This window comes from Lathamus discolor, chromosome 1 (assembly GCF_037157495.1).
Source record: "Lathamus discolor isolate bLatDis1 chromosome 1, bLatDis1.hap1, whole genome shotgun sequence".
In the NCBI taxonomy this organism is placed as follows: Eukaryota; Metazoa; Chordata; class Aves; order Psittaciformes; family Psittacidae; genus Lathamus; species Lathamus discolor.
Genome location: NC_088884.1, coordinates 20,437,645 through 20,464,968, shown reverse-complemented (window position 1 = coordinate 20,464,968; position 27,324 = coordinate 20,437,645). Strand labels below are relative to the sequence as shown.

The window sequence follows — 27,324 nt, the reverse complement described above, 5'->3', positions numbered from 1 at the left end:
CAGAAGGGGGGTTGGAACTTGACGATCTTAAAGTCCTTTCCAACCCTAACTATTCTATGATTCTATGACTGATGTAGCTGCCTTTGGAAGTGGAATTTACGTTTCTGACTGAGGTGTTCATAAGTTACATGTGACAGTAACATCCGGCAAATAAGGGGAAGTTCTGAAGAACAGGCAAAGCCAGTTCAGGGAGCAGGGCAGAAGGATGCTTGAGCTGATGTTGGTTGGTGAAAATGTGTATCTGCGTGTGATAACCAGCATATCTCTTAAATAACATGTTTAGCTAAACTCAGACTATGTCTTACGTAATCCTGACATCCAACAACTGAAATATTTTCTTTGTTTAGGGGGACTGATTTGTTGGGGTATTTTTCCCCCAGAAAAGAAGGGATGGTAGAGCAGAAAAGGCCAGAAATGTAATCCACTTCTAATAGAGTAATTTAAAGAATATTTAATCGGATGTGGTTTAATTTAGAGGTGCAGAAGCATACTGCCAAGTGCGTCACAGCATGACTGAGGGTGTTGCTTAGTCTGGTGGAGAACTGATCTATCAAAACTCTGTAAGAACCATTATTAAAGTTATGACATTGCAACATTTCTCAATCAAGGGAATATGCTGTCCAATTTCCTGGTTTCTCTATCAAAATCTACTCTTTCTTTAAAACAGCCTACTTAAAGTCCCTCAAATTTTACCAGGCCTTGAACATGCAGTACTGGCACACACAGCAGTCATACCTGGGAGGAAATACTTTGAAAAAACAGCTAAAGAGAATCTTGTAAGTGTTTGGAGAATTTTATAATAGGACCATGATCATCAAAGTACAAAATGTGCTACATTTTGGGCCAACTACATGACAGAAGACATGCATTTTGTGGTTTAATTTTCTTTGCCAAGCTAAATTAGACCTTTATTTTCCTTTATAAATAAACTTGTGCCACAAGGTGAGAGCATCAATTGTATTTATCATCTTCATTGGGAAGTCTATCATGAAAATTCTTATTTTATCCTTTCATCCTTTATTCATCTGAATTCCCATTTAGAGGGTACTGTTTTACATAATTATTAGAGCATCCTTATTCTGATTTTAGTTTATATTTGGGTAGTAAAATGTTGTGCTAAAACATGATCTTTAATGTACTAGTTCTGAAGAAAAATTTGTTCCCATAAAAGAGCTATTCACAACAAGTATGAGAAATGTTATAAATGAATATGAAAAACAAACAGCTCTTTAGCTAGTAAAAAAAAAGTGAGGAAATGAGTCAAATTACAGACTGTATGCAGTTTTTTTTAAAAACTATTCTAACTGTATCCCTTTTCCATACAGATCATATTCTTTATATAGGATATAGTTCTTGAGAATTGGTGGAAGTGGAAACTTCTTCATGGATGACAGTTGCTGCAGTCTCTTTAACCCCAAGAGCTTACGTATTTTCAGGCGACAGAGATGTTTCAATGGGCGAGGATTGTCTAAATAAGTGATGGAGAGAAAGAAATGGTGGGAATATCAATGCCATTAACAGGGATTTTAAGCCAGTTAGCAATCTCAAAACATGCTCTAGTAAAATCAGTAGCACGATCTAGTATCTTGGGGCACTACAATTTTGACAAAATACAATTCTTGTCACTTCAGAATTGTGATGATACACGAAGCTAATATTAACCAAACTTCTTCTGTCAGCTAACTGCTTAGCATTATTGTCCCACTTTGGGAAATGTCTCACTTCTGGAAATATGTACACTGCACTGTCTCCGGTGCACCCATGGCACCATCCATTTCATCACTAAAGCAGAAGGACCAGACCTTCCCATGCTCAGGCCTGCTGAGTCTTCTAAACAAATACTTCTTACCAGAATTTACCTCAGTCAGAGCGCTCAGTCTGATTTAGCCTTCCTGAGCATAACAAAATCTTTCACCATACTTGGAATATCAGTAGTTAAGACTACCAAAGTATTTGAATGTTCCTGTGACACTAACAAAAAGGAGTCCCTCTGCATGCCAATGTAAAATACTGAAGCAAAATCAAATACAGGGTACCAGTCTTAAACCTAATTTTTTTTTACAATCTTAAATGAAATCAAATTCTATTTAAACTTAAAAACAAAAAGAGGTCAAAATTAATGCAAAGAGAACATTTAATACATTCTCCAAAACACTTCTTTAAGTTAAAATGGGCGTAACTTATCTCTGGCGCCACCAATAGTGGAAGGTCCAGGCTAACGTGTAGAAATTCAAAATTAAAGCATATGTAAGAAATATTATTCAATCACGTTATTAGCAATGACAACTCTAGATGTCAATCATGTAAATCAGAATTAGGAAATGATAGTACAGAGACTGTAATGGAACACTCATTACCACCTATCACCTTGAACATAATCTAAACCATGCTCTTAACAATAATTCTTCAACGATTAATAGACTTGAGAGATAAAGGGAGCAAAAAGGATGGAAGTGCAAGCAATATTCCTCAGTAAAAAGAGCTGTGCCCTATAGCTGTGCAATGACTAGTGTCACATGGGTTAATAAGGAGTTTGAGAAGTACCTCAGTGATCTGGCTTAACTAAAAAGGCTTCCCACACAACTGTGACATTCCTTGTGAGATTAATTCTTGCCAGATGCAGGTTTGCCATATTCCAGACTGAATAACTAATTTATGAGCAGTGGCAATCTGTCTCAAGAACTGGATGACAGGCACAACCTGGTTCTTTGCTAGTACATATCTGGACTGCTAAAACACTTTGGATGAATGTGATCCGACTTCAGTAATTAAAGGTTTCCCATAACAGACCATTATTAACTGGAAGTTATATATTTACCCAATATCTGACGTATCTCTGTCCACTCTTTCTGTGTTTCTAAGACAAACTTAATTTTTGTGCATAGAGGAACATAATCCATGTAGTCTATAAAAACACGAACCACTTTTCCTGCTAGATGTTTCAACCAAGGAACAGCAATAAAGTCACAGAACTGAAAGGAAGAACATAAGTCATAAGTTCGAAATCTGTGCAGAATACCAAAATTACACATTTTCAAGCAATTACACAAGCTAATTTAAACAAAGTATTATCAATGCCATTTAACAGTCATGAACTGATGCCTCGGTACATTACTTTAAAAGTAATTTTCTTCCATCCTTAACATTTGTGATCCCTTAATTTATCTGGACAGGCCTGAAGGCCAATAATTACTATAACATTGCTATAATTTGCAGCACTGTTTTGTTCAACAGCGATACCTCTTTGGAAATACATCCACACCACTGGTTTAGGATAGGAACAGAAATTCCAGAACCCTGCCCCAAAATTTCTTAAAACATCCTTCCTTAAGCTCTAATATAAGAGCCCCAATCTAAAACCAACCTATGTACATAATTTTCTCTATCTCAGAGTAGGAAATGCAAATGGTTGTTTTATTTTAAGGGTGTTTTAAAAAAGGATTTTGCCAGTATGTTAATCTTAATTCCGCACAGTAATCTGGAATGTTTAAAGATGGCTAATGGAAAGAGCAAAGTGAAAAGAAGGAAGTTATGTATTTACTGGATTATCCTTTATTACAGAAGAAGTCCACCCGGGGAGAATCTCTTCCTCTGGAGTTGACCACACAAAAGAATTTCCAAAGATATCTTGGTGCATACAGTCAAAACACATCTCCACGTTATATCCATGATTGAGCAACAGCCTCAGCATCACCTCATCATTCAAAGCATACTGAATGGCGCTGGGGAAATGTGTATCATTAACCAACATAAAGTAGCAGTTGACATTTGCTCCGTAAGATAGGAGCAGCCTTACAGTTTCATGGTTGCCAGCTCTCACTGCCACAAGAAGACAGTTTAAAGGATCCTTGTTTGGATTTGCCCCCGCTTTGAGCAGTATTTCAGTGCAAAGAATGTCATTGTTAGAAACAGCAAAATAAAGTGCGGTTTTCCTTTTGTCATCGTAACTATCTGAAATGTGTTCAGCCAAGAGAGTATTAACATCAAAACCATGTTCAATGAGGAGCTCTAAACACTGTGAGTTCTGGCCATCTGCTGCTGAGTGAACAGGGCTTATTCCACTTTTTTGGATTGCAGTTTGGGATGTGACCGGAATGAGATACTTCAGGGCCCTAAAAAACAGCGAGTAGAACTAGTTAGGCAACAGTTCCCTGAATAAAGAAAATGACCCTGATTCAGCTATACGCTAAATTACCAGCTAGACACTTTAAACAAGAATACTCAAACACAGAAACACCAGTTTTGAACACTGTCAAACAGGACCTTGTGTTTAAGTTGTTTCAGTGGTTTTCACTCAGTTCTAAGGAGTACATTTTGCATTTTGCTTTGTTTATGTTAGAAAATGGCTTGAAAGTTAATTCAAACTAATGCTACTGTAGGCATTTCTGAAATATAAATGCAAGTTTATAACATTTGCAAGTTTACCATTCATCAATGTGACCTTCTGCCACGTTGAATCCTATAGAAAATGTAAAGTTCAAGCTTGTACTCACAGGTAATGCCCCTCATAAGCTGCTTTGTGTATGGGAAGCAGTCCTGCCTTATTAGGCACATTGCCACTTCCTCCATATTCCAAAAGAAGGGCTATGCAGTCTGGATTACCTCCTCCGGCTGCTTCAAAAAGTATCGATGCACCATCATCTGCTAAGGCCTGAACATCTCCACCTTGAGAGGATATAATTATATTCAAAATGATTGGTAGATCATCATATAAATTATCCCAGAGTACTTTCCTCTTCATTTTCGGATGTATTTAAATTAAAATGCTACCAAAACAAGAAATATTTCTTGTGGCAAATTTAAAACTCAAAGGCAAAACAAGAGTTGTACAGAGATGAGTTCAAATGCTCACCTGACTGGGGTCTGCTTTGAACATAAGTGTTACAACTGAGGATTTCCAAAATTCTGGCATATTTAAAAAATACTTAATTTCATTAATTAATACTAATATAATTCTGTACAGGGGAGGGAGGAAGGGAGAGGGAGAGAGGGAAGGAAGGGAATGACAAGAGTAAAGAGCAAGAAAGAAGAACAAGAGGGGCATGTATAGCAGCAGTAAGGCCCTCCTTGACTGAAATGGATTGGTATCTACTCTGCCACTCCTCTCATATGTATTCTGGAAACATGAAAGAATCACTCTGGTCTAGCAGGATCTCTCACATATGCTTAATTTCCTTCCAAGAAACCAATCTCCTCATTCATCAGTACTCTCTCCTTCCTTTTCCATGATCATGCTAAAATACCCCAGCAACCAGGTAAGACGTATGCCCGTGCATATCTTTACAAATAAGATACATACCTTTATGAATAAGATGTTCCAGCACATCACAGTGACCGTATTCAGCAGCTACACCTAATGGTGTTATTCCATATCCATCCTTAAGGTTCACGTTTCCGCCATTCTTCAGAAGAAGAGCAACAATGTCTTTGCGTCCCTGTTTTGCAGCTTCATGCATTGCTGACCAACGTTTTACACATGGTTGGTGGATACTACAGTTGTGTTTAATCAGAGTGGACACCATTTCAAAAGAGCCCCCTCTTACAGCTTGAAGATATTTAAAAAAGGAAGAAAATACATTTTCAGGTATTTTATCTTAAAAGTGAAAGACATCTATTAAGTTCAGAAAGGCTTTTCCTTTTGTACTGATATGAGGAAATTAAAAAGATTCCCAGTCCTAGAAATCTAGGAATCCAATTTACCGGTAAGTTAGGGGTAATGTCAGCTGCTCAGGAAATCAAGGTAAACCAACAGAAGCTGGAAATATGTCAGTTGGGAGCACAGAGGGCAAAAGCAGCACTGCTTTGATTCTGAGAAAGCAGAAGCAGGTGTATCAAAGGAAAGCAACAATGAAAATAACATATTTGAATATGGTTCTTACTTCTAAAGCTGGTGTAAACATTAGAGTGTCCCCAAAAAATTCTACTTGTGGCTTTGTCATCTAGTAACTCTAATCCTAACGTACTCAGTGGGTGTTGTCAGTCAAAGTACAGTTGATTATCTGTCACACTTAGAGGCAACGTTCTGTCCTTTTAGGTTCCATGGTTTTCAAGGGTAACTACACCTGCAAAATTATTTACATATAAAACAGTGATCCTGAGTGAGAATCTAATTTTACTTCTGAATAGGAGATCTCTCCAGTGACTGGTGGGCAGCTGAGAGAGATCAGCATCATAGGCTTAACAAGTTTAACTCTTGTGAATGTCCCATTATATAGTTTAGAAAGTTTTGAAGAGGCAACACTCTTTGCATTTATCCACAATTGCTTTGAGGTAGAGTATTACCAAATGTACCTGGAAGCAGAAATCATCCCACTAGACAGAAACTTCTTCAGCAGTTACCTTGCTACTAAAAAGCCCTTTGGTCCAGTGATTTAAAATTAAAAGGAGTAACTAAATAATGACCATCACTTATTAAAAGTCAAGCACCTGATACTCTAGACTAAGTTTGAAATGTATGATGCACAGCAATGTCTACATCCACATTTTCAGTGCTAAGTGACACAAAACCGTGAAAAGCACCATATAAGCAACAACAAACTGACAAACCTCACTTTCATAAGTTTGTATAGAGAAATAACCAGGAAAATAAACTGTCATTATAAGGGGTAAAGACCCTTTTCATTAGCTCTAGTTGACCCCTTGCAGCACTCATTAAAAGCAAAGGCTACAGATGGCTTTGAAGTTTCATAGTCTAGCAGTTCCTAAAAAGAACTTAACGCGAAGTTTACTGCCAAGTGCAAGGTCCTACACATGGGTTGCAGCAATCCCAGGCACAGCTACAGGTTGGGCAGAGAAGAGATTCAGAGCAGCCCTGAGGAGAAGGACTTGGGGGTGCTGGTCAATGAGAAAATGAACATGAGCCGGCTTCAGTGTGCGCTCGCAGCCCAGAAAGCCAACCGTATCCTGGGCTGCATCAAAAGGAGCGTGACCAGCAGGTCAAAGGAGGTGATCCTGCCCCTCTACTCTGCTCTTGTGAGACCTCACCTGGAGTATTGTGTGCAGTTCTGGTGTCCTCAACATAAAAAGGACATGGAACTATTGGAACAAGTCCAGAGGAGGGCCACGAGGATGATCAGGGGACTGGAGCACCTCCCGTATGAAGACAGGCTGAGGAAGTTGGGGCTGTTCAGCCTGGAGAAGAGAAGGCTGCGTGGAGATCTCATAGCAGCCTTCCAGTACCTGAAGGGGGCTTATAAGGATGCTGGGGAAGGACTCTTCATCAGGGACTGTAGCCATAGGACAAGGGGTAATGGGTTCCAACTTAAATGGGGGAAGTTTAGATTGGACATAAGGAAGAAGTTCTTCACCGTAAGGGCAGTGATGCACTGCAATGGGTTGCCCATGGAAGTTGTGAGTGCTCCATCCCTGGTGGTGTTCAGGGCCAGGTTGGACAAAGCCTTCGGTGACATAGTTTAGTGTGAGGTGTCCCTGCCCATGGCAGGGGGGTTGCAACTAGATGATCTTAAGGTCCTTTCCAACCCTAACTAGTCTATGATTCTACAATTCTAAAGCAAGACATTACAGAGGAACCTTCTAGAAATGCCTCTGGGCCTTAAAAGTTAACATGGTAATTGCATCTGACAAGTCAACAAAAATTTGGAGAACTGAAAAATACTGATAATTGTATTATAGATTGTATTTTCTAATATTGTACTGATTTTGTAGATTGATTCTCTTCAGGAGAAATTAGAAACTAATATAGCTAAATTACTCATGCATAGTAAAGCTCATTTAAGTCTACCAACAGCATAAAATCTTCCAAAGGAATTCTCTTTCTTTGAATTGGGGTATTACTTAGAAATGCAGTTGAAACTTATTTTCAGTGAAAGAGGGGAGGGAAGTGACATGGGAGATGTACCCCATGTACCAGTACAGGTTGGGGGTTGACCTGCTGGAAAGTAGTGAAGGGGAAAGGGACCTGGGGGTCCTGGTGGATAGGAGGATGACCATGAGCCAGCAATGTGCTCTTGTGGCCAAGAAGGCAAATGGCATCTTAGGGTGCATTAGAAAGGGAGTGGTTAGTAGGTCAAGAGAGGTTCTCCTCCCCCTCTACTCAGCCTTGGTGAGGCCGCATCTGGAATATTGCGTCCAGTTCTGGGCCCCTCTGTTCAAGAAGGACAGGGAATTGCTTGAAGGAGTCCAGCGCAGAGCCACAAAGATGATTAAGGGAGTGGAACATCTCCCTTATGAGGAGAGGCTGAGGGAGCTGGGTCTCTTTAGCTTGGAGAAGAGGAGACTGAGGGGTGACCTCATCAATGTTTACAAATATGTAAAGGGTAGGTGTCAGGATGATGGAGCTAGGCTTTTTTCAGTGATATCCAGTGATAGGACAAGGGGCAATGGGTGTAAACTGGAACATAGGAAGTTCCACGTTAACATCAGGAAGAACTTCTTTACTGTAAGAGTGACAGAGCACTGGAACAGGTTGCCCGGGGGGGTTGTGGAGTCTCCTACACTGGAGATATTCAAGGCCCGACTGGACAAGTTCCTGTGTGATGTACTGTAGGTTACCCTGCTCTTGCAGGGGGGTTGGACTAGATGATCTTTTTAGGTCCCTTCCAACCCTTGGGATTCTGTGATTCTGTGATTCTGTGAGATTCTGAAATTGAAAATACTTGCCTGCTCCAGAAGAAATCATCCGATAAAACAAAAAATCTCTAATAACCTCCAGACCTCCACAAAAGTACATTTAAGCTAACACATCAGCTTATTCTTATACTGTACTTGTACCTTAAGAAGGTCAAATAGGACCAAAGGTTGGAAAAAGTTTTATAGCACCTGAAGGCAGAGATAAGGTTCTTTTAGAAAAAAATAGGTCCTGTTTTCTTAGGAGCAGCTCAGCAATCACTTAAAGCATAAAGGCCATCTTTAAGATGAGCTCAGTGATCACCTAAAGCACTATGAGTGCTGAACTGAACACTGGGTACATTTCACCAAGTGCTGGGCTTTTAGTTTCATCTAAAATGATGACCAGCATCTAAACCACGCAAGCCCACAGGAGTTCTTGGGTGAGTACTTGGCAGATGGGAAGCACTGCCATTCGCTCTGATTAAACCCGGGGAGAAGAGACAATTACCGATAAGAAGTGGAGTTTCTCCTTTGTCATTTGTGGTATTGGGCCAAACACCCTTTTCCAACAACGTTCGGACATTCTCCACGAAGCCTGCTTTTGCTGCCAAAGTTAATGGTGTTTCTCCATCACATGTTTTGTATTCCCACATTGCTTTATAAGATGCTAGAGTAAGAAAGTGAGAAAAGATAAGACAATATTAAAGCACAAGGCTGTTAACACATACACATATACTAGAAATCCTTAAATACTAAGTCTTTATGAAAATTACTTGTAATTATGTTTAAGTTAGCCTAACTAGTACTGACAAACATCCTGAACAGTAATTTCGTTCTGTAGGTTTCTGAACAAAACATTAAAAACAGTCCAAGTTCTTTGTTGATGCAAATTAATGGAACTTTCCCCAAAAGAAAATTTGCCCAAGTACTTAAACAACATAAGCAAGATGCTCCATGGAGGATCTGATCATACTTCGTTTATTGAGAAGTTCTAACCTGTTGCAGTGGATGGGTATTTATTGTTCTATGATTCTTTGGTGCTTCCCTTACATTGTGGGATATTTTCACTTCACTCACCATCTAGAATGGTTTCAAGTATTTGCTGAATCGGCTGAACTGCAGCTTCATGCAGTGGAAACCACCCTCTTTCATCAGCTTCATCCAAAGCATATTTCTGTTTCACTAGTTCTTGGAGCCCAAATACTTCACCTTAAAAATTCCAACAGGTAAATGAGATACAATTGGTAAAATAATATACAGAAAGCTTATTTTTGCAAAGGGACTATTTTGGTTTAGGGTTTTTACCTTGCTTTATGGATGTTACAATTTTCCTATTTTCCTCACTAGGTGGTACAAAACTATCAAAAAAAAAAAGAGCAGAAAATAGAAAATATAAAGTAGATGCATTCTAATATTTGTTCAGTATTTCCCATTAGGTTCTCATCTGAGCCAACTTTCCTTTGAATATATCAGCTACAAACTTGATTAGTCTTGTGGCCTCCCAAGTTAAACTCTGTGGTCCTTCAGAGTATCTAAACTGCTAAAGCGCAGAATTCCTGTGGAGGACTGACCTGATAAAATTCCTAATCTGGTGAAGAATTCTTACATGGACTAAAAGCTGTATTTGCCCCACACTACAAAAATGATCCCGTCAGATTCAGAAACCTAAAGACAGCAAACGAGAATGTGATGGTGTCAGAATGTCAATATTCACTAATGAAGGAGAGTTTGATGATCTCAGTGGAAAAATGGTACCATTTTCCCTGGAAAAGAGGTGTAAGAATTTTAACAATACCATTTAAACCTCCATGAGATGGGATTTAATTATTGGTGCCTGCTAGCTCTTTGAGCTATTTTGGTGGTAAGAGCACATTAAAAAAATAGATCATATTTAATAAAAAAGAAAAAGCAGCCAAATAACCCAGCGGCTCTGTGGAGAGCCTTCAGAGAAAAGGAAGATTCCAGTCCTACAACAGGAGCCCAAGGAGGACGCAGACCTTCATGAGAGCCCACAGGAAATGGGGAAATGTTAACAGTCCCCAATGACTTACAGCTCTTTCCGTTTTAGAAAGAACAATCTACAAAATGTATTTATGGAATGTCCTGGGTTCATGGTTTAAACCACGACATGGAATTATTGCTGAAGAACTATTAACACAAAGCTTAGCTTTGTTTGACACACTTTTCATAAGAAGGTAAATGGCCTGAAAAGCAAAGTATTAGTTTAGCCAAGTGAGTATCACTTGCAAAGCTCTCATCATGCCATGTAGCTCAGCTAAGCCCTACATTTCCTAATCACAGGAACCACTCTTAACTGTAACATTGAAGTATGTATGAACCCCTACTGGAACACCCCTGTGGTGTTTTCATTGTTGTTCTAGTTTGGACTAAATACTAATGTCTCAGAACACTCTTTAAAATATGGCATAATCTCTAACATACTGAATGGACAGTACCTGTCATTATAGCTGGAAGACACTGGTGGTTTGGCCCCATTTGATTCTTGGATGCTAAGCTGTATGGCATACTCAGTGAGCAGATCTTCAACCAAATCTTCTCTTTCATCCATCATTTTCTATGGTGAGCTATAATGATGAGCTATTTTGAAATACACATAAAAATATACTGCTAAGGATCATGTCTTGCTTAAGGTACTTTTTGTAATAAAATCAGGTGTTTCCATAAATATCTTTTAATTTAATAATGTTTTTGTGAGTTTATTCCCTGGTCTAGTGGGAAGTGTCCCTGCCTATGGCAGCAAGGGCTAGAACTAGGTGATCTTTAAGGTTCCTTCAAACCCAAACCATTCTAGGACTCTATTTTAAAATGTTAAAATTCACGTTTAAAGATGGTGAACCCTGGAAACATTTAGCACTAGACATGCAATTTAGGAAAAGCTCTCTTTATTGTTCACACACTGCATTTATCATCTACAGACAAACACTGGAAAATTTGTGAACCATAAAAAGGAACTTTTCCTCTTTGAAACCTGTGGTCATCATGCCAGTGAATATATGTTGTCTACAGGAGCATGAATAATGGATAGTGAACACAGTTATCACCTCATAAATGATTCCTGTCAAACGCAAGCATTCACAAATTCATGAACACACACACACACACACACACACAAACACATATACATTTAAAAATTATAGACACAAAAAAGAAAAGCACTCAAATTGTTTGGGAATTATTAACTTCAAATATGCCTGGCCGTAGCTACCTAGGTTTTTACTATTGGGCTTAAGGTTTTGCCAATTCTTCTGTTTTATTCAGTCTTAGTAGATTCAATCTTTGTCCTTTAATCAGGCAAAGGACACCAGATGTTGTTAATTATTTTTAAGTTTTAAACTACTCCTCCCACAGTTTACATGCACTGTACCTATCCCACAGAATACTTATCATCGCCAAATTGTTGCACACATACTAAACAATTATATTAAGCATCTGTTGTATGTTTCTGATGGAATAAGAGTAATTTTGCAATTAGAGAAGGAACATTGTTTGGAAATTATTTAGAGGTCATTTTCTGAAAATTATCTTCGAGGTAAAGTGCTAACCAGTTTTCTTTTTATACTAATTTCAATATTGTTCCCGCAAACAGTAAGCCAATCAAAGTACCATAGCAAATATTATAATCCCATCCACAAATACTTTACTACTTAGAGTATTACAATAAAGCTTGCAAACCAAAATTAAATTAGTAAGGGCTTAGAGTCAGACTGACTCAGAAGTTAAGGGTCTCCTGGACTCAGATTCCACATAATGCAGCTTCCAACCTCTTGCATGGCCCAGGTTTTTAACTGCAAGGATGGACTATCTGAAGGAAAGTGGAAAAAAAATCTCGACTTTGATCCCATTTTCTTTGAAGGAAAAAATATACAATTTTGGTCTTGACTGACACTTCTGTCCGCAAAAACATTCCACAAATAATAAATATTCATGGACACATTTTATTTTGGAGCTTAGAAGAATAGACCTTCATGCTGTTCAGAAAAGACAATGATTTTCTGAAGGGTTCTCTGCTCCCTCCTCTGGTGTCTCTAACCAAGGCTTCACCATAACAGTGCAAAAGATTTCACACAGAAGGTTGACTGGTGAACTTGTCAGCACAATGCAGGCACATGTACCAGAATCTTTCACATATTACCTAATGTTAAATCCACTCCACATCATACTAACTCTGGAAAGTTCTCGAAGTTATCTTCTGGCATACTGGAGTTTAGGCAGAACTTCTCATGCATAAAAGGCTTTTGAAATTACTGAGACTACTGACTGACTGCCATCCTGTTGGGCAGGATGTTTGTCTAGTTTTAATGTAATTTGCTTTATTCAAAAGGAAGGTATCCCACACCAAACTTCCAAGGTGTAATACAAACCATAGCAACTTGAACATGCTACACAAAACAACGCAGCCAACCATCGTTTTTTGGGGAACGCTATCACAAGTTTCTTACTAACCAGAATGTAAAATTCTCATAATCAGTAAGGCCATGAAACTGAGCCTCTCTTCCACATCCCTTTTTGGCAATAAACTTCACCAACAGGCAGGAGAATTCTATTTCAAGTTCTGTTGTGCCTTTATCTTCACATTTTTATAAATATTTTTCTAATTCTGATGGCATCTTAAAGCTTCCATCATTCTGACAAACCTTTTAGACAGCAAAGATAAAATCCTTCTTGGTCTTGCAGATTTAGAAACGTATCTCAATAAACACATCTACAACCTCTTGTCATCAGCTAAAAGGGAAATACGTATCCATTAGGATAGTGCTCCTAATGAGACTAACCAGTTAATTTACATAAGATAATTCCTTAAGGAAAACCACGTAACATTCATTATCTCTTGCTTCCTCCACAACAGCTTAAAGGCAAAGAGAAGCTACCTCCCCTCTCTTCACACCCTGCATTTTGAAAACCCTCCATTTGAAGACTTCATGCCACTGCTGAAACTCCTGAAGCATACTTTTAATGAATCACGGTCACCCTGTAAGATCCACATGGATGGACACTTGTGCCCCACAATCCCTACTGAAGTTGCTGTCCTTAGGAGAATTAAGACTGAAAATTACAATGTTACAGCCCATCATGTTATATCTGCCCTAGAGCCTGAACCAAAAAGACTCCTGAAGACTTAGACCCACACATAGAAAAATGTCTGAAAAAGAGGCTGGTTTGGTATATTACAGTATCTATATGGTTTAGACCTGTGAGGTGATCAATACCCTCCAATGTTACTGATTCCAAGGAGAGAGGTAAGTGCACAGAACATCTTGCAGTATAGTTGTTTTGTAAGAAAATAGTTTTATTTCTGGAAAAATACGTATTGCCTTTCTACTTCCTCTGTCTCTCCAAAAGATTAGAGGAAGAAATCAGCTTAGAGGTCATCATGGAAACTTTTTTTCCTCTGGTCATGTAACTTCCATACTTGTTTGGTCAGTCATCTCCTGCAGTGCTGTATTCCCCAGATGGATTATGCCACAGGCAACATTAAGCTCTGCCTGAACACAGACTTAACCAGAAAGGTCTCAGATGAGCAGCGTTTCAGAATTGTTGTGTGCACCGCTTTCAAATTATCTTATCCCACAAAAAATATATTATAAAACAAGAAAGTTAGTAAGGCAGCAAGTGACTGTGACAAGGTAGAGTAAGTATAAGGCAAAGAGCTCATCACAGCACAAGTTCTGAACACATTGCTATGGGTCTATACATGCTTCGAGAGCCTGATGTACAATATCAGTGCAGGTAATACACTGCGTTGAGGTGACAAGGTCCGACTGAGGAGTGGATGTTCCACTAGGATTCACAGTGGAATATAACAGCGTGGCTAGTACACTGAGCAGCAGCAGAGATATCCCCACTCTACTACATGATGTGGCAATGAAAAAGCTAAAAATCTCAGCAGCAAGATCTTCTCCCATTAATGTATGGAAGCTTTGCAATTTCCAGAACCAGGCACTAGATCACAAAAAACAACTGCAAATGCTTAAACAACTTTTGCTTTTTGTATTACCAAGAATATTTTCCTTAAATAACACTGAGTAGTCTGATATTTTTCCATTTATGCCTGAAAAACTAGATATACTTCTTGCTGGTTTCTTTAAAAAATAAAAGGGCTTCCTCTCTTAAGTTACTGGTTTTTCACAGAAATAAATCTGACCTACTTGCTAATCATGGAAGTTGCGTCTTTCCTTGGAAAGCAGTCATCATTTCTAAACACATAGGTATAAAGTTAAAAGTTATGCGAGTGTTAATGTTATTCTAATTTCTTATCCTTAAAATAAACTAGACAATCCTAGCTTTGCTCTCTATAAATAGAGGGCCCTTAGGCATGCAAAGAGGTTATTAATAGCAATAAAATAATTAATAACAATCTAAATTTGGACTCAGTCTATTAAATACTACAGTTTTAAGCTCTTTCTCTGTTAGTCTAATTGGCGAGCATACCATATATTCTCACCTTTGCAACCCATTATCTTGCCACTGTTACTCTGGGGCCTGCTTTTTGAACAGCCAGGAATGGTGCCCTGCAAGCTGATGGGTCCTGTGATACTTCTAAAATTAAATACACAGTTGCTAGATAAATTAAGGACTGACCTTGTGCAACTGTAACATAAGCAGACTTGACCCACAGGAAAGTATTACACATGACTTCTCTACAATCTTGACAAATGTAACACGAGGTCTGGATGGTATAATAAGATTATCTGTGCCCTCATTGGTTCAACAGCTCTCATTAATAAAATAAATTATTTGCTAACTTAGTCTCAAGGGCTACATTAACAAAAATCTGTAATGTATTTACATAAATTAAATCAAATCTCTGAAGACTCAGCCTTTCACTAGCTGTAGACTGTACCATATTACACCATAAAACACTGATCTCTGAAGCTGAGAGGATGCAAAGATTCAGTGACAGACAACTACTGTGCTTATTTTACTAGATTTAAGAACTTGAAATTGGGCAAAGAAACAGGAGGCACAGCACCACAAACAGCAATGATGCAAAAGCAGAATAACCCAAAAGTAACATCAATAGCAGCAGTACCCAGCAAGTTCAGTCACATGCATGGGATGAGGAAGACGATGGATACTTATCACTGATGCAACACCTCTGCCTTGTTTTGGTTTTAACCAATTATTTACTATCTTTACCAAAATGAACAGACAACAAGGAAATGTAACAAACAAACTTACAACTTATCTTTAATTGTTTTGATGAAATTGTATGCTGTGAACCCTTCTGTGCCCCATGATTCACCTGCATTTACAGACCCATAAAACTGTAAGCTTAACTAAGGCACTACATGCATCTCATCTTTGGACACAAGATCAATAAAAACATTTAATGACGATAAATAATACTGCAACTTCTGACACGGCAACTGTTTGTGGAACTTCCTACTGTGGATTGATTTCATGAACTATCTCATCAACATCGTTTAGTATTTTTTACTATCTGTACTAGGACGTGGTAAGGACACCTACATGCTTGGGTTGTCTAAACAGTTAGAACTATTGTTCGAATGATGCTGAGATCACCAGGCACAGAACAATTTGTCCTGTGGTCGATTAGTATAATCAGGAGACAGATCATCTGGTTGGATCCTCACAGCAGAAATAATCCAATAAAGAAAGGCAGAAATGTTTAAAAATTTTCATTTTGATAGGAAATAGGGATTCTCAGTGTCTTGGAAGGAAACTCCAGGTCTGATACAATCTCAAAGAGTGCCTGGAAGTGGAGAAGCACAAAACTGAAATTCTGATGTAACCAGTATTAATACTTTTGCTTAAGTTACGGAATGGTGGCAGTATGTGTCTTATTAAAAGACCGGCTTTCAGGGAAAACTCCATAGCATTCTGAAACTTGTTTTGTTGGGTTCGCTTACCAGTGATGGAAAAGATGACCACAAGAGCATGCCAAAGGAATTCTGAAGAAATATTTGTCCAAATAAATACTATGTAAACTCACAACACAGTTATTAGCAATATTTCTCATCATGCAAAATTCACCCTTTAAATCAGCAGCTAGGCCATAATGCTACACCTTAATGGAACAGCTGGATCTTCAAATGAATGTCATGTTTATATCTACAATTATTTTTTTCTCCCATTCTATCTCATGTCCCTTAACTAATTCTTTTTTCCCTTAAGTATTTTATACTTTTTTTGCTTTATTAACTGAGCAATCACCTATCTGCCGTATTCTATTGCATTTTTCTTGGTCAAATTTCACAGCTAAAGTTCATAGAAGGTATATGCACACATCTGCTTATTAAACAAATTCCAGAATACTTCTGTGTATTCTCTGAGGTAGAAAATTACCAACCTCAGAAAGACCTGACTGATGAATAGATGCATACAACCCTTTAGTATAGTACCTTTGCAAAAAATATGTAACATTCTAATTGCTTATAAACTTCTACATTATTTCTAATTAGACCTATTCCCAGGCACAAAAATTCCTACTGTGGCACACAGCATCAGTTATCAATCATATTTTTTTTACATCACAGAAAACTTGAATTCAAGTACTAGAAACTTTTGTAAACCCTAACATGTATTTCACGAAAGGATGTCAGAAGTTGAAACGTATTCAAATCACACGTATTACACCAAAATCCACTATGAGTGGACATAAACATCTTTATTTCCAAGCATACATCACACAAAACTGCTCTGAGCAGCAGCCAAACATATCTCTGACACGCCTGCAACACCGGAGCAGAGAGGGGAGAGATCAGCGTCCAGGAGCCTCACCTCAGAGCGACAAGAGCCACCGAGGAGGGAGCCTCAAGTCCTCAACAGGACTTGCCCAGGACTCGGAAGCTCAGCTCCCGCGAGGGGCTGACTCACAGGGGGCGGAGCCAGGAGGCTCGGTGGCAGATTCAAACCGGCCACCAACAGCCACTCTCGATCAGTTGCTGAGGTGAGTAGCTTGAGAGAGGACGCCTGCAACACCGGAGCGGAGAGGGGAGAGATCAGCGTCCAGGAGCCTCACCTCAGAGCGACAAGAGCCACCGAGGAGGGAGCCTCAAGTCCTCAACAGGACTTGCCCAGGACTCGGAAGCTCAGCTCCCGCGAGGGGCTGACTCACAGGGGGCGGAGCCAGGAGGAGTGGCACCAGCTGGGAGTGGCTAAAAAACCTTCCCAGGGAGCGCGGCGAACAGAGAGCGTCGAGGCAGTTTGCGCGGGCAGGCGAGCGGGCAGGGAAGCGTTCCAACCGCCTCATCGAGAGGGCTCGCCTGGAGTACAGGAGGGGGAAGGAGTGCTGAGGGACGTAGACGGATTGATTGACCAGATAGATCATGGTTACAACACGATCGAAAGCTGTAGTGAGTACTAATGTGGGTATCCAGACTGAGCCTTCCTGCAGACATGCAGCTGTGCAGGTCTCTGGCTGCAGCGAATGCCTGAGCCTGGCACTGGTATTGGAGGGAGCCAGTGATACTGCTTGTGTTCGCTGTGAGCAAATAAATGACCTGCTCAGGCAGGTGGCTGAACTGAGGGAGGAGGTAGAAAGGTTGAGAGCCATTAGAGAGTGTGAAAGTGAAATAGATTGGTGGAACCACACCCTAAGGCAAGGGCAGAGGGAAGTGGTTCAACAAGATATGGATCCCCTTCCCTCCTACCATCAGACAGAAGGAGAGAGCTTAATGGACAAGGATGGATGGAGGGAGGTTCCTCCTCGGAGAGGTAAGCGAAAACCCTCACAATCCCTTCCTCCCTCCCAATTGCCCTTGAATAACAGGTACGAGGTCTTGGAAATTCAGGGCCAGGTGAATGGAGATGGTGAGGCAAATCTATCTAGTGAGTCACCCAGGGCTAGTCACTCACCCACATGCCTCAGAACTTCCCCAACCAAGAAGAAAAGAAGAGTAATTGTGGTGGGTGACTCCCTTCTGAGGGGAACAGAAGGGCCCATTTGTCGACCGGATCCCCCCCACAGGGAGGTCTGCTGCCTGCCTGGGGCTCGGATTAGAGATGTTAAAAAGAAGCTCTCTGAACTGGTGCAGCCGTCTGACTACTACCCACTGCTGGTTTTTCAGGTTGGCAGTGACGAAATTATTACGAGGAACGTAAGGGCAATGAAGAGAGACTACAGGGCCCTGGGACGGCTGGTTAAAGGGTCTGGAGCGCAAGTGGTGTTTGCCTCCATACCTGTTGCAAGCGAGGGTGAAGGGATATATAAGAAGACTCTGCAGGTTAATGTATGGCTACGTGACTGGTGCCAAAGGCAGGGGTTTGGGTTTTTCAGTCACGGGCTGCTGTATGGGACACCTGGCTTGCTGGTGACAGGCGGGATACACCAGTCCCAGAGAAGAAAAAGGGTTTTGGGGCAGGAGTTAGCAGGGCTTATTGACAGGGCTTTAAACTAGTTAGGAAGGGGGGAGGGGATTTAACTGGGCCTGTTGGGGACAAGCCCAAGAGGAACATGCTAGGGATTGAAGGATGGCGGGCTAAGGAGGACTATCAATCTCTTGTTTCACTTGTGGGAAAGGATAGCTCTTTAGACCCTGTCTCGCAGGGGAAAAAGGTTACTAGGACTGGCTCCCTGAAATGCCTGTACACCAATGCACGCAGCATGGGGAATAAACAGGAGGAGTTAGAAGTCTGTGTGCGGGCTAAAGGTTATGATCTAGTGGCGATTACAGAGACATGGTGGGACAGTTCACATGACTGGAATGTGGTCATGGATGGCTATGTCCTTTTTAGGAAAGATAGGTCAGCGAAGCGAGGTGGTGGAGTGGCTCTTTACGTGAGAGAGCAACTAGAATGTATTGAGTTCTGTCCGGGGTCGGATGAGGAGCAAGTGGAATGTCTGTGGGTACGAATCAAGGGGCTGACTGGCACGGGTGATACAGTTGTGGGGGTCTATTACAGACCTCCTGATCAGGACGAAGGAGTTGATGAGGCTTTCTACAGGCAACTGGAAGTAGCCTCGCGACTACATGCCTTAGTCGTCGTGGGGGACTTTAATTACCCCGATATTTGCTGGAAGACTCACACAGCCAGTCATTCACAGTCTAGGAGGTTCCTCGAGTGCATTGATGATAATTTCTTAATGCAAATGGTGGACGTACCAACTAGGGGAGCAGCGCTGCTAGATTTAGTACTCGCCAACAAGGAGGGTTTGGTCGAAGTGGTGACGGTCAATGGCAGCCTTGGCTGCAGTGACCATGAGATGGTGGAGTTTAGGATCCTGTGTGGGAGGAATAGAATACCTAGCAAAGCCACAGTTCTGGATTTCCGAAGGGCCAACTTTGGCCTCTTCAGTCAACTGCTAAGGGAAGTCTCATGGGAAAGTGTACTAGGCGGTAAAGGGGCTCAAGATAGTTGGTTAGCATTCAAGGACCGCTTCTTCCAAGCTCAGGATCGGAGCGTCCCAATAAGTAGGAAGTCAAGTAAGGGATCTAGGAGACCGGCGTGGTTAAACAAGGAGCTGCTGGGCAAACTCAAGTGGAAAAGGAGAATCTATGGATTATGGAAGGAGGGGCTGGCCGCGTGGGAGGAATATAGGACAGTTGTTAGAGGATGTAGGGAGGCAATTAGGACAGCTAAGGCCTCCTTGGAACTCAATCTTGCTAGTCGGGTTAAAGACAATAGAAAGGGCTTCTTCAAATACATAGCAAATAAAACTAACACAAGAGGCAATATAGGCCCACTGCTGAACGAAGTGGGTACCCTGGAGACAGAGGATATAAAGAAGGCAGAGGTGCTGAATGCCTTCTTTGCCTCTGTCTTTACTCCTGCAGACTCTCCCCGAGGGCCCCGGATTTCTATAGCCCCAGAAGGAGTCAGGACAAAGGAGGAGTTTGCTTTGGTAGATGAGGATTGGGTTAGGGATCAGCTATGCAATCTGGACATCTGTAAATCGATGGGTCCGGATGGAATGCACCCACGGGTGCTGAGGGAGCTGGCGGAGGTCATTGCTAGGCCACTTTCCATCATCTTTGGTAAGTCGTGGGAAACGGGCAAGGTGCCTGAGGATTGGCGGATGGCAAAGGTCACACCAATCTATAAGAAGGGCAAGAAGGAGGACCCGGGTAATTATAGACCGGTCAGCCTTACCTCCATCCCTGGAAAGGTGATGGAACAACTTATTCTTGACTCCATCACTAGGCATATCAAGGATGAGGGGGTCATTAAGAACAGCCAACATGGTTTTATGAGGGGGAAGTCATGTATGACCAACCTTATAGCCTTCTATGAGGAAGTGACTAGGTGGAGGGATGATGGTAGAGCGGTAGATGTAGTTTTTCTTGATTTCAGTAAGGCATTTGATACTGTCTCCCACAGCATCCTCATAGATAAGCTAAGGAAGTGTGGGCTTGACGATCAAGTAGTGAGGTGGATCGAGAACTGGTTGAAAGGAAGAAGGCAGAGAGTTGTGGTCAATGGCGCAGAATCTAGCTGGAGGTCTGTGACTAGTGGAGTTCCTCAGGGGTCGGTGCTGGGACCGGTGCTGTTTAATATTTTCATCAATGACCTGGATGAGGGAACTGAGTGCACCCTCAGCAAGTTTGCTGATGACACAAAACTGGGAGGAGTGGCTGACACACCAGAGGACTGTGCTGCCATTCAGCGAGACCTGGACAGGCTGGAGAGTTGGGCGGGGATAAACTTGATGAAATTTAACAAGGGCAAGTGTAGAGTCTTGCATCTGGGGAAGAACAACCCCATGTACCAGTACAGGTTGGGGGTTGACCTGCTGGAAAGTAGTGAAGGGGAAAGGGACCTGGGGGTCCTGGTGGATAGGAGGATGACCATGAGCCAGCAATGTGCTCTTGTGGCCAAGAAGGCAAATGGCATCTTAGGGTGCATTAGAAAGGGAGTGGTTAGTAGGTCAAGAGAGGTTCTCCTCCCCCTCTACTCAGCCTTGGTGAGGCCGCATCTGGAATATTGTGTCCAGTTCTGGGCCCCTCAATTCAAGAAGGACAGGGAATTGCTTGAAGGAGTCCAGCGCAGAGCCACAAAGATGATTAAGGGAGTGGAACATCTCCCTTATGAGGAGAGGCTGAGGGAGCTGGGTCTCTTTAGCTTGGAGAAGAGGAGACTGAGGGGTGACCTCATCAATGTTTACAAATATGTAAAGGGTAGGTGTCAGGATGATGGAGCTAGGCTTTTTTCAGTGATATCCAGTGATAGGACAAGGGGCAATGGGTGTAAACTGGAGCATAGGAAGTTCCACGTTAACATCAGGAAGAACTTCTTTACTGTAAGAGTGACAGAGCACTGGAACAGGTTGCCCAGGGGGGTTGTGGAGTCTCCTACACTGGAGATATTCAAGGCCCGCCTGGACAAGTTCCTGTGTGATGTACTGTAGGTTACCCTGCTCTTGCAGGGGGGTTGGACTAGATGATCTTTTTAGGTCCCTTCCAACCCTTGGGATTCTGTGATTCTGTGATTCTGTTTGACCCATGAAACGGAGCTTTGAAATAAAGTCTGAAGCTTGGACTCTGCAAAATATTTTGGAAAATAAATCCAAAGCTATGAACCTGTCAGCACTGAGAACTCATTGGCAGTTAGCTATCACTTGGCAAAAGTCAGTTGATTTCAACTGCTGTCACCACCCAAACACATCAACAAAAATTATGCTGCATCTTTATTAGAAACATCCTAAAAACCTAAATGCAACATGCCACACATACGACTTCCGTGCGATGCATTTCTAGAACAGCTCTTTCAATGGAGTATTTTGTCATTTAGAAAATTTTAACTTCTGCAAACGGACCAAAAGCTGTCTTTAGAATTTTCACGCCCACCGCTAAAAGTATTTAGATTTAAAAGGGATAACCAGATCTGTAACTCTTCTCAGTGCAGCAAAGCACAAACTGCAGCGTACTGCTACAGCAGACCCTGCCCACCAAGGAGCACTGAGTTACAAACCCCGACCTGCCTTCGGGTCGGACAGCCGCCCCGAACAAAGGCCGCGCACGGCCCCGGCCTGCGACAGATTCAGGAACAGGAGCCATAAGCAGGCCTGGCCTCTCCCCACACCGAGCCCGGCCTCACAGACAGTGACACCGCCTCCCCTCCCCGCCGCTCCGCAGCGAAGGCCCAGCCGCCTGCCCCCCAAGCGGCCACCGCACCACCGACACGGCCCGGCTCTCTTCAGCGGGCGAGGCCACCCCGCACCGGCCCTAGCAGGAACCCCGCGGCCGAACACCCGGCCACCTCATCCACCACCACGCGCATGCGCACACCACAGCCCGGCGCTCACGTCACCGCTGCGTTACAAACCGCATGCGCGTTCCTCACGCTCCGCTGTGCTTCGCTCGCTGCTCACAGGGACCGGGGCCGGCGCAGCAGGGGCGCATGCGCAAAAGGGCGTCCTTCGCCGCGTCCTCTAACTGGTGCCTACAGGCGTCCGGCGTCCCGTGTGCGCATGCGCGCGGCTGATCGGTGTCCGGCGGCGGAGGGCGCGACGGGGCGTTTCGCGCAGCGCGGCCATGGCGGGGGCGCTGAGGAGGGTGAGGCGGTGCGCCGGGCGGGCGGCCTGCTTGCAGTGGGGGCCTGTCACTGGGCAGCGGAGGGCGAGAGGGAGCCGGGGCCCCCGCGAGGGCAGGGCTGAGGGGAGCATGAGGCCCGGTTCCGCGGGGTACGCGGGTCAGGCGCCGGGTGCTCGTAGGGCAACAGGACAGTTACCGGAGGGGCGGGTCCGGGGAAGGAGGCGGGTAAGCCGGAGCTCGCCGCGCCGGGGAGGCTGCCAGCAGCCGCCTTGTCCTGTGAAGGAGTCCTCGCTCTCTCTCCCTGTCAAAGCACCGCAGAGCGTATGGGATCCTGTGTGTGTGATGTGAGGCGGAGACTCGTGTCATGGGGTGGTCGCTGTCAGGTGTATATTGAGCCAAAACAGAATCATCGGGTAGCACGGAAATGGATGCTTAGGTATACTAAATGTGTTCATGCTCTGTGTGCAGACCACTGGACTTGTAGGATTGGCCGTAGCTGAAAACCCTCATGAGGTACGTCACGTGTCTTGTGTATTTGATGGAAATTGTCAGCAAGGTGAAGGCTTTTGGGTATATATTTCTGTAGTAGGTACACTGTGTAGCATAAAGCAGTCACAACTTGTCATAATTCCAAAGTGAGAGGGAAATGAATTCTCAGAAGTTTAATTGGTACCATTAGGAGTTATTTTGTACGTTTGCTTTTTGTCGCATGTGCTAATTTTCAAAAACCTCCTTGGTGTACATAGTTTTATGAACTAGTATTTGATTTCTCTGATCTCCAAAGTAATCTTTCCCAGGTAGTTTTTCAGAAGCTGATGGTTCAGATGTGAATTTACCAGATTTTTTTAAAAGTATGGTTAATATTAGAAACACAGATTTTATTGTTTCCATTTTACGTCAAATGTGCTACAGATCGCAACTTTGTTTTTGTCCTTTGAGGACTCTGACAGTCCTAACTTTTCAGTCCTGATAAATCCCAGTCTTAACCAAGACACAGTTCTGTGGTTCAGACTTACTTACTTTGTTAATCCTACTTTTCTGGATAGTATAACCCTCTATATTTCTGTATAGTTAGATAGCTAGTAGGTTAAGTAGGACAAGTTAAGTAATTCTAGTTGTGTAATTTAACCATGTCTTGTCATCACTTCAGCGCCTGCGAATGCTGTACACAAAAATCCTTGGTGTCCTGCAGAACATTCCCAAAGATGCAGCATACAGGAAATACACTGAGCAGATTATAAATGAGCGGTTTAATTTGGTGCAGACGGTAAGTACGGTGCTGCTTCATAAATGTTACACATGAAAACATTTTTAGGATGACGAGAAAGATTTTCAAAATGACTGGCTGTTTTCAGGAGTACATGTACCCTTCAGGTATCAATTCAGAAATAATTGAAGACTTGAGGTTTATTTTTCTTACTGACTGGAACATTTTCATGGTATATTAAAAAGAATTGTTAATTTCTTTCTGATGTTTTTTGTGAAAATTAGAAGAAAATATAATTTTTTAAGATACATTTTTAGGAACAGTGGTAATTTCCACACACTTGCACAAAAATGCATGTGCTCTTAACAGTGTAGGATCTTAGCACAATCACAAAAGCACAGAATAGTTTGGGTTGGGAGGGACTTTAAAGTTCATCTAGTTACAACCCCCTGCCATAGGCAGGCACACCTCCCACTAGATAGGGTTGGTGAAAGCCCAGTCCTTGCCTTTGACATTTTAAACTGCTTTTTGGTACATTAAACTATGCAGTACTGGAACTGTGTATTTAAGATGATAATTGGAAGGTTGCATATCATTTTATAAAAAGGTAAGATCAAAATTGTCTTTCAAAGATATATACTGAAGCCCTGAGCTGCTAATTATTCTTGGGATGTCATTAATTGTACTTGTTTTTTGTATATTTATCACTGTTTAATGTTTGATTTCCAATAAGAAAAGTGTGTGAAATTTCTTTGATAATGTAAAATGATAGAAGCTAGCTAATTTGGTGCAAGGTTTGGGGAAGATTAGAGCGTGATCTGGTTAAACTATTGTTTTCATAGTTTATCTGGGCTTTCTACTTCTCAGTAAATATAGACATTTATTTATGTGTATTTGAATACACAGGAGACTGACGTGCAAAAGCTACAGGACAAACTGAATAGTGGTCACATAGAAGAAGTCATTTTACAGGTAAAGTGGGAAAATTGGAAGGTTAGCACAAAAGGGAGCTGTGGTTTTCAGTGTTCTTTTGGCTAAGCTTCAGTCAGAAAATCAACAGTTCTCCATATCTTCATTTGTGGCAAAACAATCAAACAGAAAAAAAATCTAAAAATGAATTGTCATGTGATTGGGATGACCATGCTGAAACCTAACACAGCACGTGTTTACTATTATGCTTACATGTGTACTGTGGTGTACCTACACTGGTTCTTACAGAGTCCTAAATCAGTGGAAAGGGCAGAAAGCGACTGAATAATATTGGGGAGTAATCCAGATAAACTGGTAAATATGAAGTTATCATTGGGAATGCCTTGGTGAACAGACTGTCTCATATTTGGGGGTGATTCAGTATGGTTTTTAGAAACAAAACCCAAAACACACAGTTCCTTTTGATAGTTTGTAACTGTTATGGGTAGTGACATCACCTAGATAATGAAGTAGAGATAATTTAATACTTTGTCAGTTGTACAGAATTTAAGCATTTGTGTATGGTGTTTATTAACAGGCTGAAAGTGAGCTTTCTCTGGCAAGAAAAATGGTGCAGTGGAAACCATGGGAGCCTCTAGTTGAAGAACCTCCTTCTGACCAGTGGAGATGGCCAATCTGATTTTCAAAATGGTGTAAGCTCTTGAAAGTTGAAAAAAGTTAATTATTAATCTATTATTTCTGACAGTTGTCCTTAAATTAAATATAATAACTTCATAAAAACATATTTCATCCCAATGTCTGTTTATATTTGGCAATCTAAAGACTGCTTTTCTTGGAAAAATGTTTTTTGGAAATTTCTTTCCAGATGTTACACAATTTATACAACCTTTGGTTTATTTTCTTTAGTAATTTATTATTAACAGGATATTTGTGCCTTTTAATTTTTATAATCTGCATCTGTATGTTAACAAATACTGATATTACAGGCCATTTGAAATCAGAATCCAAGTTGTAGAAAAGTATGATCCTGCCCTTCTTTCCCACCTTGGGTTGTGCATTTTTGCCAGCCACTGCCAGTGTCTGATCAGACAAATTCCAAGATCGGGATCTGGTGACTGGTGTCTGCCCACATCAATGCTAATTCTGTCTCAGGGGAAGCTCTGGAAAGACCCGAGAGAACTGCCCCTGAAGGTGAGGGCAAGAACAGGTTTGTTGGTTAGCTGGTAGGTTACTATGCTTGGTGTCCTGGGTTCAGCAGTAGCAGTAATTTTTCTCCTTCTTAATAGCTGGTGCAGCGCTGTGTTTTGACTTTTGGCCTGGGAACATTGCTGATAACAAAAATGTTTTAGTCTGGCCAAGCACTTTCTGAGCCTCATGCTTTGCCAGGGAGGAGGGAAAGCTGCGAGGAAGCAGAGACAGGACACCTGACCCAAACTGACCAAAGAGGTATTCCATACCACAGCACGTCATGCCCAGGATATAATGGAGACTTACCCGGAAGGGCTTAGACTGCAGGGTTGGACTAGGTATTGGTCAGTGCTTGGTCAGGTGGGGTTGGGCGAGTTATCGGTCAGCTGGTGGTGAGGTGTTGTATTTTTCTTCCCTTGTTATTTCCTTTAGCATTATTATTATTGGTAGTGGCAGTAGTGATTTGTGTTATACCTTAGTTACTAAATTGTTCTTATCTCAACCAGTGGGAGTTGCATTCTTTTTGATTCTTCTCTCCGTCCCTCCAGGAGTAGGGGGAGCGAGTGAGTGGACGAGCTGTGTGGCTGGGTTTAAACCACAGCACTTGGCATCATACGCATTGCACAGACTTTACTATTGGGGTCTTACAAAGGCTTGGTATATAAACACATATACTTTATAGATGTATACTGTTGATTCAGACCTTGAATATTATGTAGTAAAGGAAGAAAAATAGCCGATTTTTTTCTTGGTATATCTGGCTAGGTTTTTTCAAGCATTTAAATGGAAACAGTGCCTGCCTCTCCTGATTGTTTACAGATTTCAGTTTATAAGCTCCAATTAAAATATCCAAACTGGATCAGAGGAACTGTATGAGTTTGCCTTTACTCGTAGTTTTTTTTTCAGTAGTGTTAATAAAGTTCTTACAAGTTTAAAGAGAAGAATATAGCTGTATGACAGAAATCTGCGGTTGAT

At 41.8% G+C, this 27,324-nt stretch overlaps 2 protein-coding genes across 5 annotated transcripts; one reads left to right on the top strand and one right to left on the bottom strand.

Moving 5' to 3' along the window:
• Positions 1-774: 774 nt before the first annotated feature.
• On the bottom strand, positions 775-22,937 carry ASB15 (ankyrin repeat and SOCS box containing 15). Of its 4 annotated transcripts, none has more exons than XM_065663809.1 (10): positions 22,816-22,937; positions 11,025-11,166; positions 9,874-9,926; positions 9,646-9,777; positions 9,077-9,235; positions 5,300-5,545; positions 4,494-4,665; positions 3,542-4,112; positions 2,819-2,972; positions 775-1,468 (listed from the first exon to the last, which is right to left on the bottom strand). In XM_065663809.1, exons 2-10 carry the CDS (start codon positions 11,138-11,140, stop codon positions 1,296-1,298), a joined length of 1,776 nt encoding a protein of 591 aa, XP_065519881.1. In that variant the 5' UTR covers positions 11,141-11,166; positions 22,816-22,937; the 3' UTR covers positions 775-1,295. The 4 variants fall into 4 exon arrangements, with proteins under 4 accessions (XP_065519881.1, XP_065519944.1, XP_065520025.1 ...); XM_065663872.1 differs by lacking the exon at positions 22,816-22,937 and adding an exon at positions 16,461-16,994; XM_065663953.1 differs by lacking the exon at positions 22,816-22,937 and adding an exon at positions 15,032-15,099.
• NDUFA5 (NADH:ubiquinone oxidoreductase subunit A5) lies at positions 22,937-25,945 on the top strand. The gene is made up of 5 exons (XM_065664133.1): positions 22,937-23,045; positions 23,493-23,537; positions 24,175-24,291; positions 25,138-25,203; positions 25,739-25,945. Exons 1-5 carry the CDS (start codon positions 23,025-23,027, stop codon positions 25,838-25,840), a joined length of 351 nt encoding a protein of 116 aa, XP_065520205.1. The 5' UTR covers positions 22,937-23,024; the 3' UTR covers positions 25,841-25,945.
• Positions 25,946-27,324: the final 1,379 nt, after the last annotated feature.